This window comes from Mytilus edulis, chromosome 7 (genome assembly GCF_963676685.1).
Source record: "Mytilus edulis chromosome 7, xbMytEdul2.2, whole genome shotgun sequence".
In the NCBI taxonomy this organism is placed as follows: domain Eukaryota; kingdom Metazoa; phylum Mollusca; class Bivalvia; order Mytilida; family Mytilidae; genus Mytilus; species Mytilus edulis.
The window spans coordinates 77,760,588-77,776,311 of NC_092350.1; the positions used below are offsets into that span (position 1 = coordinate 77,760,588).

Genomic DNA, 15,724 nt, shown 5'->3' on the forward strand with positions numbered 1-15,724 from the left:
ATACATCCATCCTTCAACTTCTGTTAAATTATATGCTTAAATAAGGGTATACATCCATCCTTCAACTTCTGTTAAATTCTTTGCTTAAATAAGGGTATACATCCATCCTTCAACTTCTGTTAAATTATATGCTTAAATAAGGGTATACATCCATCCTTCAACTTCTGTTAAATTATATGCTTAAATAAGGGTATACATCCATCCTTCAGCTTCTGTTAAATTCTATGCTTAAATAAGGGTATACATCCATCCTTCAGCTTCTGTTAAATTCTATGCTTAAATAAGGGTATACATCCATCCTTCAACTTCTGTTAAATTCAATGCTTAAATAAGGGTATTCATTCATCCTTCAACTTCTGTTTAACTCTATGCTTAAATAAGGGTATACATCCATCCTTCAACTTCTGTTAAATTCTATGCTTAAATAAGGGTATACATTCATCCTTCAACTTCTGTTAAATTCTATGCTTAAATAAGGGTATTCATTCATCCTTCAACTTCTGTTTAACTCTATGCTTAAATAAGGGTATACATCCATCCTTCAACTTCTGTTTAATTCTTTGCTTAAATAAGGGTATACATCCATCCTTCAGCTTCTGTTAAATTCTATGCTTAAATAAGGGTATACATCCATCCTTCAACTTCTGTTAAATTCAATGCTTTAATAAGGGTATTCATTCATCCTTCAACTTCTGTTTAACTTTATGCTTAAATAAGGGTATACATCCATCCTTCAACTTCTGTTTAACTCTATGCTTAAATAAGGGTATACATCCATCCTTCAACTTCTGTTTAACTCTATGCTTAAATAAGGGTATACATCCATCCTTCAACTTCTGTTTAACTCTATGCTTAAATAAGGGTATACATCCATCCTTCAACTTCTGTTAAATTCTATGCTTAAATAAGGGTATACATCCATCCTTCAACTTCTGTTAAATTCTATGCTTAAATAAGGGTATACATCAATCCTTCAACTTCTGTTAAATTCTATGCTTAAATAAGGGTATACATCCATCCTTCAACTTCTGTTAAATTCTTTGCTTAAATAAGGGTATACATCCATCCTTCAACTTCTGTTAAATTATATGCTTAAATAAGGGTATACATCCATCCTTCAACTTCTGTTAAATTCTTTGCTTAAATAAGGGTATACATCCATCCTTCAACTTCTGTTAAATTATATGCTTAAATAAGGGTATACATCCATCCTTCAACTTCTGTTAAATTATATGCTTAAATAAGGGTATACATCCATCCTTCAGCTTCTGTTAAATTCTATGCTTAAATAAGGGTATACATCCATCCTTCAGCTTCTGTTAAATTCTATGCTTAAATAAGGGTATACATCCATCCTTCAACTTCTGTTAAATTCAATGCTTAAATAAGGGTATTCATTCATCCTTCAACTTCTGTTTAACTCTATGCTTAAATAAGGGTATACATCCATCCTTCAACTTCTGTTAAATTCTATGCTTAAATAAGGGTATACATTCATCCTTCAACTTCTGTTAAATTCTATGCTTAAATAAGGGTATTCATTCATCCTTCAACTTCTGTTTAACTCTATGCTTAAATAAGGGTATACATCCATCCTTCAACTTCTGTTTAATTCTTTGCTTAAATAAGGGTATACATCCATCCTTCAGCTTCTGTTAAATTCTATGCTTAAATAAGGGTATTCATTCATCCTTCAACTTCTGTTTAACTTTATGCTTAAATAAGGGTATACATCCATCCTTCAACTTCTGTTAAATTCTATGCTTAAATAAGGGTATACATCCATCCTTCAACTTCTGTTAAATTCTATGCTTAAATAAGGGTATTCATTCATCCTTCAACTTCTGTTTAACTCTATGCTTAAAGAAGGGTATACATCCATCCTTCAACTTCTGTTAAATTCTATGCTTAAATAAGGGTATTCATTCATCCTTCAACTTCTGTTAAATTCTATGCTTAAATAAGGGTATACATCTATCCTTCAACTTCTGTTAAATTCTATGCTTCAATAAGGGTATACATCCATCCTTCAACTTCTGTTAAATTCTATGCTTAAATAAGGGTATACATCTATCCTTCAACTTCTGTTAAATTCTTTGCTTAAATAAGGGTATACATCCATCCTTCAGCTTCTGTTAAATTCTATGCTTAAATAAGGGTATACATCCATCCTTCAACTTCTGTTAAATTCTATGCTTAAATAAGGGTATACATCCATCCTTCAACTTCTGTTAAATTCTTTGCTTAAATAAGGGTATACATCCATCCTTCAACTTCTGTTTAACTCTATGCTTAAATAAGGGTATACATCCATCCTTCAGCTTCTGTTAAATTCTATGCTTAAATAAAGGTATTCATTCATCCTTCAACTTCTGGATAACTCTATGCTTAAATAAGGGTATACATCCATCCTTCAACTTCTGTTGAATTCTAAGTGATTCAAAAATATATTGATGGTTGATTGTCTGAGTAAATGGGCCCAAATTTATGTTCCATTTTAGCCAGTTGATAAAATAACTTGATCAATACTCAAAATTGTATTGCTCTCTTAGATGCTGGTCATGAATCTTGGAGAACTATCCAAGAGACCATGAAGGGGACTTCTATTATTAAAAGCAATTGAAATGTTGGAGTCTAATTTAGAGAATAACAAATCTGTCCCTCAATTGTGATAAAATTGCATTGAAAAAATGGGAAAATACTTTGGTTCCAGTTCCAAATAGATGATGAGGGAAAGAACTGGGATAAACTAAATTTCAATTATCTGCCATAAGTACTCAATCAAAACAAGCCTGAACAGACAAATCCAGTCTAAAAAAGTCAAAACCTACTATTTAGATTGATTAGTATATTAGAATCTCAGCAAAACACCACTACTCAGAAAACTTGAAAACTCAGGTTAATATTAATAACTACCAATAGGATATGACACTCAACACAAACTATGCAATGTCCTCCATGTTTTACAGAGTACCTAGTGATTTGGTTTGCTATAGGAGTTATGTGGCAGTAATATTTTAGTTGGTATATTTGTGCTTCACACTGATCTATTGAGTTTGGCCATTTCACAATAAGTTGTGATCATTAATGTAACACCACTGTCCCAGGTTAGGAGGAAGCACTCCCCAACATGTTTAACCCACCCAACTATGTTGTCCCAGGTTAGTAGGAAGCACTCACCAACATGTTTAACCCACCCAACTATGTTGTCCCAGGTTAGGAGGAAGCACTCACCAACATGTTTAACCCACCCAACCATGTTGTTCCAGGTTAGGAGGAAGCACTCACCAACATGTTTAACCCACCCAACTATGTTGTCCCAGGTTAGGAGGAAGCACTCCCCAATATGTTTAACCCACCCAACTATGTTGTCCCAGGTTAGGAGGAAGCACTCACCAACATGTTTAACCCACCCAACTATGTTGTCCCAGGTTAGTAGGAAGCACTCACCAACATGTTTAACCCACCCAACTATGTTGTCCCAGGTTAGGAGGAAGCACTCACCAACATGTTTAACCCACCCAACTCTGTTGTCCCAGGTTAGGAGGAAGCACTCCCCAACATGTTTAACCCACCCAACTATGTTGTCCCAGGTTAGGAGGAAGCACTCACCAACATGTTTAACCCACCCAACCATGTTGTCCCAGGTTAGGAGGAAGCACTCACCAACATGTTTAACCCACCCAACTCTGTTGTCCCAGGTTAGGAGGAAGCACTCCCCAACATGTTTAACCCACCCAACTATGTTGTCCCAGGTTAGGAGGAAGCACTCACCAACATGTTTAACCCACCCAACTATGTTGTCCCAGGTTAGGAGGAAGCACTCACCAACATGTTTAACCCACCCAAATATGTTGTCCCAGGCTAGTAGGAAGCACTCACCAACATGTTTAACCCACCAAACTATGTTGTCCCAGGTTAGGAGGAAGCACTCACCAACATGTTTAACCCACCCAACTCTGTTGTCCTAAGTCAGGAACCTGTAATTCATTGGTTGTCATTGGTTCATGTCTGGCATATGTGTTTTTCTTGAATCTAATTGTTTAAATTAGGCCATTATCTTTTCAGTTCTTGTGTTCTAATTTTCCAGTCGGGTTATTTTATAGCTGACTAGAATCTTAATTAAGTCTATATTTCTTATTGATAGTGATTTTTGTCACATGTTATTTTTGTTCCTTCAACTTCTGTTTAACTCTATGCTTAAATAAGGGTATTTTTATGGAGGGAAATTCTATTATTCTGCTCACTTTCATTTCAACTGTCAAATTGAGCAGTTATTTTTCACAATTCTGGAGTTTGTAAATTGGCTTGATGTACATTTATTGTTATATTTATTGCTGAATCTTTTCAGATTTACTACTTTACAGGTCAGTTGTATATACTTTTCTCCAATAGTTTTTAACAGAGTATGCAAGATTTAGTTAGATTGATTAGATTGAATGGAGAAATGAATCTGTAGTGTAAATATGACATTTATGAATGATAAATACATTTAATTAACCATAACATTTATTAGAAAGAAAGAGTTTTCTTGTGTATAAATAAGAAGTAATTAAATAGTTAAATATTCATTTTAAACCTTTATTATGTTTGAGTATCTTAGGGAACATATTTTCTTATTTTTGGTTTGTGTTCATATTATGAAGTCATATTGTAGACATGGAACACATTAGTTATAAATTAATATTTATCTTTAGGTTATTATTTGATGTAGCCATACACATATGATGTTAGTCTTGTGACCTTCAAATTAGCACTTGAGGTAAGCAAAGAGTTTTATTATGTTGTTTTCAAATTAGTTAATAATTTGCTTATTTTGTTTACTTTACTTTGTTTAGTTGCTGCATGTAGATATTTAAATGCTTAACTGTTTTGCTTAGTTTATTACTATTTACTGAATTCATGTAGAGTATATTAACACATGCAAGACACAATTTTAAGTTGAGTCTTTGAGACAGAAATATAGATGTAAAAGAGAATGAAAATATTATTCTATTTAGAATGTTATACAGTGAAATGTACTTGTTCATAAACATATCAGAGTTATCTTTCTTTGCACCAGTATTTAAAGTATTTTATGATTACGTTTTGTAGGGTCTTTATATGAGACAACTGTTTTCCTAAGAGTTTCAATAAAGAATCCTTATATTTACACCTGAGTTTATGATGATGCCCATTTCCATCCCGTTTCCATCCCGTTTCATACTGTATGATATTTTTTTCCATTTTTGAAGCAAGTAAAGTGACCTATATTAACTTTTATCTTCATATCAAAACTCTGGTAAAAATTTGTCTTATTGGCAATCGTACCATATCCATATCTATATATTTTTATACAGAAAACTACTATTCAAATTTTGTTAAAAGCTTTTCTTTCCTACCAAGTTCATGAAAATTAACCAAAATAACTAATACCTGTCCATTACATAACAGCAGAAGTTTATCAAAAAGATAAAACATTTTAGAAGATGGCTGATGTATGGTTGCTACAATTGTCTTATTCTTGGTTTGTGCCAATGTCTTGAGAGTCTGAATCAAACTGTAAGCTGTACTGGCATCTAAACCAGTTGTTGGTTCCTGTAATAGTAAACCTTGTTATAAATACTGATATTTAAACCAGTTGTTGGTTCCTGTAATAGTAAACCTTGTTATAAATACTGATATCTAAACCAGTTGTTGGTTCCTGTAAAAGGACCTTCTGTTGACAACCTCTCCAGCAAACTTATGTCAGGCAGATGACACAATAAACAGATCTTCTATTGACAATCTCTCCAGCTAACTTATGTTAGACAGATGACACAATAACCCAACCTTCTGTTGACAATCTCTCCAGAAAACTTATGTTAGGCATATTACACAATAAACAGACCTTCTGTTGACAATCTCTCCAGCAAAGTTATGTTAGGCAGACGACACACTAAACAGACCATCTGTTGACAATCTCTCCAGCTAACTTATGTTAGACAGATGACACAATAAACAGGCCTTCTATTTACAATCTCTTCATCAAACTTATGTTAGGCAGATGACACACTAAACAGACCTTCTGTTGACAATCTCTCCAGCAAACTTATGTTAGGCAGATGACACAATAAACAAACTTTCTGTTTACAATCTCACCAGCAAACTTATGTTAGACAGATGACACAATAAACAAACTTTCTGTTGACAATCTCTCCAGCAAACTTATGTTAGGCAAATGACACAATAAACAGACCTTCTGTTGACAATCTCTCCAGCAAACTTATGTTAGACAGATAACACAATAAACAGACCTTCTGTTTACAATCTGCATCTAACTTATGTCAGACAATTGACACAATAAACAGACCTTCTGTTTACAATCTCTCCAGCAAACTTATGTTAGACAGATGACACAATAAACAGACCTTCTGTTGACAATCTCTCCAGCTAACTTATGTTAGACAGATGACACAATAAACAAACTTTCTGTTGACAATCTCTCCAGCACACTTATGTAAGGCAGATGACACAATAAACAGACCTTCTGTTTACAATCTCTCCAGCAAACTTATATTAGACAAATGACACAATAAACAGACCTTCTGTTGACAATCTCTCCAGCAAAAGGATGTTAGACAGATGACACAATAAACAGACCTTCTGTTTACAATCTCTCCAGCAAACTTATGTTAGGCAGATGACACAATAAACAAACCTTCTGTTGACAATCTCTCCAGCAAACTTATGTTAGACAGATGACACAATAAACAGACCTTCTGTTGGCAATCTCTCCAGCAAACTTATTTTAGGAAGATGACAAAATAAACAGACCTTCTGTTTACAATCTCTCCAGCAAACTTATGTAAGACTGATGACACAATAAACAAACCTTCTGTTGACAATCTCTCCAGCTAACTTATGTTAGACAGATGACAAAATAAAAAGACCTTCTGTTGACAATCTCTCCAGCAAACTTATGTTAGACAGATGACACAATAAACAAACCTACTGTTTACAATCTCTCTAGCAAACTTATGTTAGGCAGATGACACAATAAACAATCTTTCTGTTTACAATCTCCCCAGCAAACTTATGTTAGACAGATGACACAATAAACAAACTTTCTGTTGACAATCTCTCCATCAAACTTATGTAAGGCAGATGACACAATAAACAGACCTTCTGTTTACAATCTCTCCAGCAAACTTATGTTAGACAGATGACACAATAAACAGACCTTCTGTTGACAATCTCTCCAGCAACTTTATGTTAGGAACATGACACAATAAACAGACCTTCTGTTTACAATCTCCCCAGCAAACTTATGTTAGACAGATGACACAATAAACAAACTTTCTGTTGACAATCTCTCCAGCAAACTTATGTTGGACAGATGACACAATAAACAATCTTTCCGTTTACAATCTCCCCAGCAAACTTATGTTAGACAGATGACACAATAAACAAACTTTCTGTTGAAATCTCTCCATCAAACTTATGTAAGGCAGATGACACAATAAACAGACCTTCTGTTTACAATCTCTCCAGCAAACTTATGTTAGACAGATGACACAATAAACAGACCTTCTGTTGACAATCTCTCCAGCAACTTTATGTTAGGAACATGACACAATAAACAGACCTTCTGTTTACAATCTCCCCAGCAAACTTATGTTAGACAGATGACACAATAAACAGACCTTCTGTTTACAATCTCTCCAGCAAACTTATATTAGACAAATGACACAATAAACAGACCTTCTGTTGACAATCTCTCCAGCAAAAGGATGTTAGACAGATGACACAATAAACAGGCCTTCTTTTAACAATATCTCCATCTAACTTATGTTAGGCAGATGACAAAATAAACAGACCTTCTGTTGACAATCTCTCCATCAAACTTATGTTAGACAGATGACACAATAAACAGACCTTCTGTTTACAATCTCTCCAGAAAACTTATGTTAGACAGATGACACAGTAAACAAACCTTCTGTTGACAATCTCTCCAGCAAACTTATGTTAGACAGATGACACAATAAACAGACCTTCTGTTTACAATCTCCCCAGCAAACTTATGTTAGACAGATGACACAATAAACAGACCTTCTGTTGACAATCTCCCCAGCAAACTTATGTTAGACAGATGACACAATAAACTTCTGCTTACAATCTCCTCAGCTAACTTATGTTAGACAGATGACACAATAAACAGACCTTCTGTTTACAATCTCTCCAGCAAACTTATGTTAGGCAGATGACACAATAAACAAACCTTCTGTTGACAATCTCTCCAGCAAACTTATGTTAGACAGATGACACAATAAACAGACATTCTGTTGACAATCTCTCCAGCAAACTTATGTTAGGAAGATGACAAAATAAACAGACCTTCTGTTTACAATCTCTCCAGCAAACTTATGTTAGACAGATGACACAATAAACAGACCTTCTGTTGACAATCTCTCCAGCAAACTTATGTTAGGAACATGACACAATAAACAGACCTTCTGTTTACAATCTCCCCAGCAAACTTATGTTAGACAGATGACACAATAAACAAACTTTCTGTTGACAATCTCTCCAGCAAACTTATGTTAGACAGATGACACAATAAACAAACTTTCTGTTGACAGTCTCTCCAGCACACTTATGTAAGGCAGATGACACAATAAACAGACCTTCTGTTTACAATCTCTCCAGCAAACTTATGTTAGACAAATGACACAATAAACAGACCTTCTGTTGACAATCTCTCCAGCAAACGTATGTTAGACAGATGACACAATAAACAGGCCTTCTATTTACAATATCTCCATCTAACTTATGTTAGGCAGATGACAAAATAAACAGACCTTCTGTTGACCATCTCTCCATCAAACTTATGTTAGACAGATGACACAATAAACAGACCTTCTGTTTACAATCTCTCCAGCAAACTTATGTTAGGCAGATGACACAATAAACAAACCTTCTGTTGACAATCTCTCCAGCAAACTTATGTTAGACAGATGACACAATAAACAGACCTTCTGTTGACAATCTCTCCAGCAAACTTATTTTAGGAAGATGACAAAATAAACAGACCTTCTGTTTACAATCTCTCCAGCAAACTTATTTAAGACTGATGACACAATAAACAAACCTTCTGTTGACAATCTCTCCAGCAAACTTATGTTAGACAGATGACAAAATAAACAGACCTTCTGTTGACAATCTCTCCAGCAAACTTATGTTAGACAGATGACACAATAAACAGACTTTCTGTTGACAATCTCTCCAGCAAACTTATGTTAGACAGATCACACAATAAACAGACCATCTGTTGACAATCTCTCCATCAAACTTATGTTAGGCAGATGACACAATAAACAGACCTGTTGACAATCTCTCCAGCAAACTTATGTTAGACAGATGACACAATAAACAAACCTACTGTTGACAATCTCTGCAGCAAACTTATGTAAGGCAGATGACACAATAAACAGACCTTCTGTTGACAATCTCTCCAGCAAACTTATGTTAGACAGATGACACAATAAACAGACCTTCTGTTGACAATCTCTCCAGCAAACTTATTTTAGGAAGATGACAAAATAAACAGACCTTCTGTTTACAATCTCTCTAGCAAACTTATGTTAGACAGATGACAAAATAAACAGACCTTCTGTTGACAATCTCTCCAGCAAACTTATGTAGGCAGATGACACAATAAACAGACCTTCTGTTGACAATCTCTCCAGCAAACTTATGTTAGGCAGATGACACAATAAACAGACCTTCTGTTTACAATCTCTTCATCAAACTTTTGTTGAACAGATGACACAATAAACAAACTTTCTGTTGACAATCTCTCCAGCAAACTTATGTTAGACAGATGACACAATAAACAATCTTTCTGTTTACAATCTCCATAGCCAACTTATGTTAAACAGATGACACAATAAACAAACCTTCTGTTGACAATCTCTCCAGCAAACTTATGTTAGGCAGATGACACAATAAACAGATCTTCTGTTGACAATCTCTCCAGCACACTTATGTTAGGCAAATGACACAATAAACAGATCTTCTGTTGACAATCTCTCCAGCAAACTTATGTTAGACAGATGACACAATAAACAGATCTTCTGTTGACAATCTTTCCAGCAAACTTATGTTAGACAGATGACACAATAAACAGACCTTCTGTTTACAATCTCTCCATCAAACTTATGTTAGGCAGATGACACAATAAACAGACCTTCTGTTGACAATCTCTCCAGCAAACTTATGTTAGACAGATGACACAATAAACAAACCTTCTGTTTACAATCTCTCCATCAAACTTATGTTAGGCAGATGACACAATAAACAGACCTTCTGTTGACAATCTCTCCAGCAAACTTATGTTAGGCAGATGACACAATAAACAGACCTTCTGTTTACAATCTCTTCATCAAACTTATGTTGAACAGATGACACAATAAACACTTTCTGTTGACAATCTCTCCAGCAAACTTATGTTAGACAGATGACACAATAAACAATCTTTCTGTTTACAATCTCCATAGCCAACTTATGTTAGACAGATGACACAATAAACAAACTTTCTGTTGACAATCTCTCCAGCAAACGTATGTTAGGCAGATGACACAATAAACAGACCTTCTGTTGACAATCTCTCCATCAAACTTATGTTAGACAGATGACACAATAAACAGACCTTCTGTTGACAATCTCTCCACCTTACTTATTTTAGACAGATGACACAATAAACAGACCTTCTGTTGACAATCTCTCCAGCAAACTTATATTAAACAGATGACACAATAAACAGATCTTCTGTTGACAATCTCTCCAGCAAATTTATGTTAGACAGATGACACAATAAACAGACCTTATGTTGACAATCTCTCCAGCAAACTTATGTTAGACAGATGACACAATAAACAGATCTTCTGTTGACAATCTCTCCAGCAAACTTATGTTAGGAAAATGACACAATAAACAGATCTTCTGTTGACAATCTCTCCAGCAAACTTATGTTAGACAGATGACACAATAAACAGATCTTCTGTTGACAATCTTTCCAGCAAACTTATGTTAGACAGATGACACAATAAACAGACCTTCTGTTTACAATTTCTCCAGCAAACTTATGTTAGGCAGACGACACAATAAGCTGACTTTGTTGTTAAGTAAGTTACTTACATCTAGTAAAATGAGGGAAGGATCTGTTAACATTTCACAGGCAATATTGGCTCTCTTTCTCTCTCCACCAGATAAACCTGGTATCATTCCACCTCCAACTACTACAAAAGTATTTAATCAGAAGTTTAAGACAGTTATTAAAATTTTAACTTTAACCATAGAGTGTTTACTGGCAGAAAAAACTAATTCCATTGAAAAGTTAAATACACAGATAAATAGGATTTCTTTTTTTTTAAATTACTTCTGAATACAATGTTATGATTATAAACAGGCTTCTGTCTAAATTTGGTTGAAATCCAGGAAAGTTTAAGAAAGTTATTCAAATTTCAAAAACTTTAACCACAGATTGAATATTTGTGGACACCGTTGGCGACAACGGAATGTAGGATTGCTGTCTTGATTTTGCGACAAAAATTGCAGGCTCAACAAAAACAGATCTCTAGTTGTTTATACTTGCATCACCAACAAACAAAAGCAGATTAAGAAACCAGATAATCATATAATAGGAAAAGTTTGTGTCTATATTTTACAGTAGATAGTGAAAAGTCATGGTACATTAACAAACAAAGTATCTGAATGTGTATGCGTGAAGTAGACAAATAGTTCAGCTGTAAGAAAGTAAAACTGTCGTCTGAGAGAAAAGATCATTGTCCTCTGAAGGTAATTATCTTACATGTATCTAGACACTTGTTCAGGTGTAAGTCATTGATAATGCCATCCAAAAACTTCTGTTTATCTTCGTTGGTAAGGCTGTCTGGTAATCTCATATTGGCAACAAACTTGAAAGAAAAAAATAAATTCTGTAGCTTTAATCAACTTCAATTTTTAAAGAATTTTACAAAATTTAAGTTCTACTTTTATTCTTTCAGAACAGCAAAAATGTATGTAAAGTTAATATTATTCTTTTATTTCAAAGGAAAAAATATAATAAATTGCTTTGCCTGGCGCAGCTGGATACAGGGGTCCAACCCTGAGCAGTTGGGGCAAAAATGGGCACAATATTCGCACTTGATGCAGGTCACAATTGGGATTGTAATTAAATATTTGAATCATAACAGGTTTCTGACACAGAATAACTGTAGAACTTAGAATTATGATTAGAATTTATATTTGATTTTTTGCTATTGTGCAATACACCATGCTGTTGAGAATTGACCCCCCCCCCCTTCCCCGGCGCCAAATAATTTTTTTTTTTTCATTTAAAAAAAAAAAAAAAAAGATCCATATATCCTTCCAGAAGTTAATGGCCCCTTATTCCTAGACTGTTAGGACCACAACCCTCAAAATCCTTCCCAACCTTCCTTTGTGGTTATAGAACTTCTGTTTATAAATTTCATAGATTTCTATTCACTAATACTAAAGTTATTGGCCGGAAACCAAATGTCTTCAGACGATAAAAGTGACAATGATAACAGCAATGACGATGACAACGAAGACAACAACATACCAATATAAGAATAACGTGAAAAAGAAGAATGAGAATATTATAACATGTGTAGTAATTCAAGCCAGTATAATCTTAAGATTATTTGCGCTGTGAAAATCTTTGAAATAAACTTAATCAATATTCACTTGTAGAGTTTCTCTCAGTGTCAAAGTCTCAAAGAAAACATCCTGTTGTAGTACATAACAGATCCTCCTTTTCCAATCTTTGGTGAATGGTGAATGGTTGAGAGTTATTTCCCCTGATGCTATTGTCTGTCTACCTGCCAAGCTATTTAACAATGAGGTTTTTCCTGCTCCTGTAAATAAACAATTGAACACTTGAATCAATCAATATTGACTGTTAAAGCTCTTTTTCTAACATGTCTAAGGCAGCAACCATTTGATTTTAGGGGGGGGGGGGGGGCTATGGTTTTTTTTCTGTACAAACCTTTTTTTCGCCTGCGGCGAAAAACAATCTATTTTTTTCGCGACAAGTCGAAAACAATTTTTTTCTTTCAATTTTAGCATAACATAATATAGTGGCAGCTGAGGGTGAAACAAACAATTTCTTTTCTCAGAATCAAAAACAAATTATTTTTTTTCTCCTAAAACTGGAAACAAACTTTTTTTTCCAAAAAAAAAATAGCCCCCCCCCCCCCCCCCCCCCCCCCCAGAAAATCAAATGGTTGCTGCCTAAGGGTAGAAGTCTAAAAAACATTCAGTTGTAGCAGGATGCAGATCCAGTGACTTCCTTTGCTTACAAGGTTCTGGAAATGTTCTGATTGTTGTAATATATAAGTCTTCTAATTTCAATTCTAATTTCCCTTTTTGAATTTCTAAACAAGTTTTTTTTTACTGTTTTAAAATATCATTCCACTTTGGCAGCAAAAATGAGTACTAAAGGATTAAGAAATAATTCATGGAAGCCATAGATTTGTTGGAAATTTACACATGGCCTGGGTCGTGATATTCGAATTTTATCCTGAGCGTTAGCGAGGGATAAAATTAACGAATATCACGGCCCAGGCCATGTGTAAATTTACAACAAATCTATGGCTTCCATGAATTATTTCGATTCTAATAGGACAAATACGATCATTAAAAAACTGAAGAGATGATGGGTATACCATGTGTGTGGCTGTTCTATTGTATTTTACCCTCTGTTCGATAAATGTAAAACAAATCTAAAAAACCTGCATGAATGATTTCTTAACTAACCGCTAGAAAAAAATGTGATTACTTTTTTTTCTTCTCAGTAAACCCAACATTTGCAATTTCAGATTTGCATTTTTTATCGTAAGCTACCGTCAAATTCACTGTTGACATGTTGTAACCAAGGAGCCGCCATGTTGACTTGCTGAAATCAGTAAATAAGCGAATATTGCAATAGAACAGAAAACAAGCAACACCTACCTCAATACTTTATTTTCATGCAATTGTATTCGAGTTTAGAAGGTAAACGCAATAGAAAAACCTTCAGCTTTGACGTTTTCATTCGTATGACGTCATGTTTTGAAATGACGTTAATGCGCAAAAATCATTACTGGAATTTCGCGGAATTTTAATTTGTTTTGTTTTTGTCCATTTTCCGTTCTCTAATGTGTAAATTCTTTTTGTTATGCATCAGAATCAGAATAAATGTTCTGTAGGGTTTTATTCAATTGTAATTGTTAACACAGCGAAATCCACAACCGTTTACACATAGGTTACGATACATGTGGATTTACGTGGGAGGCATATTTAAACAGCCATTTGTGTACATCTTGGAGTCTGCGCTAAGTATAGATATATCGAGAATTTTATCACGGTGTTGTTTACAAAGCGAAAGAAGCACGTCATATTAGAATTAATAATAAATCCATAGTATATTTTGTTTTATTTGTAAAATATATAATAAATAAAAATATAACTATTTATAGATTATTGTATAAATTATGAACACTTGCAGTCAGACATCATGCCATTATATTTTTGCATTGTAACATGAGGGGGTAGGAGGGGTCCTGATCCCGAAATCCCGGGCTTAAAAACATGAAATTTTCGAAGTCCCGAAATTCGAAAAATAGAATTCCCGGATCCCGAAATCCTGAGCTTAAAAACAACCGATCCCGGAGTCCCTATAAAGGTCCTATCCCCCCTCTAACATAATCTGGTTCATGTTTTCTCCACTGTTCATGATAACTATGGCTACTATATGTATGTGTAATGTTTGATCTTGCTGTCTGGTTCTCCACTGTTCATGATAACTATGGCTACTATATGTATGTGTAATGTTTGATCTTGCTGTCTGGTTCTCCATTGTTCATGATAACTATGGCTACTATATGTATGTGTAATGTTTGATCTTGCTGTCTGGTTCTCCATTGTTCATGATAACTATAGCTACTATATGTATGTGTAATGTTTGATCTTGCTGTCTGGTTCTCCATTGTTCATGATAACTATAGCTACTATATGTATGTGTAATGTTTGATCTTGATGTCTAGTTCTCCATTGTTCATGATAACTATAGCTACTATATGTATGTGTAATGTTTGATCTTGCTGTCTGGTTCTCTATTGTTCATGATAACTATAGCTACTATATGTATGTGTAATGTTTGATCTTGCTGTCTGGTTCTCCATTGTTCATGATAACTATAGCTACTATATGTGTGTGTAATGTTTGATCTTGCTGTCTGGTTCTCCATTGTTCATGATAACTATAGCTACTATATGTATGTGTAATGTTTGATCTTGCTGTCTGGTTCTCTATTGTTCATGATAACTATGGTTACTATATGTATGTGTAATGTTTGATCTTGCTGTCTGAGAAAACTTCATTATTCATTAGCTGTTTTATGCTTTTAACTAGATTTTCATTCCTTTAGTCTTTCTTTTGTTGTCCTAGGTTAGGGATAGGATTGAGTGCTCATAAACATGTATGTTTAACTCTGCCACATTCTGTAAGTATCTGTCCCAAGTTAGGGATAGAGTCAAGCAAACATGTTTATCCCTGTCACATTTCCAAGTCCATGAAGTCAGCAGCCTGTTATTCAGTGGTTGTTACAATTGGCAATGTCGATCATTTTCGTTTTTCATTAATTGTTTTGTAAATAAATCAGGCTGTTGTTTTTCATTAATTGTTTTACATTAATCAGGCA

General features: G+C 34.4%; 1 protein-coding gene across 2 annotated transcripts in view; it reads right to left on the bottom strand.

Moving 5' to 3' along the window:
* LOC139482275 (uncharacterized) overlaps positions 1-15,724 on the bottom strand; it is a 70,676-nt gene that overhangs the window by 50,441 nt on the left and 4,511 nt on the right. The window contains exons 3-6 of one of the 2 annotated variants that reach the window (XM_071266072.1): positions 12,730-12,899; positions 11,831-11,936; positions 11,158-11,258; positions 5,416-5,577 (exon numbers count right to left, since the gene is read on the bottom strand). In XM_071266072.1, the coding sequence (XP_071122173.1) occupies positions 5,416-5,577; positions 11,158-11,258; positions 11,831-11,936; positions 12,730-12,899 (539 nt within the window). The remainder of the gene's footprint in view (positions 1-5,415; positions 5,578-11,157; positions 11,259-11,830; positions 11,937-12,729; positions 12,900-15,724) is intronic. The other variant, XM_071266073.1, reaches the window with a different exon arrangement.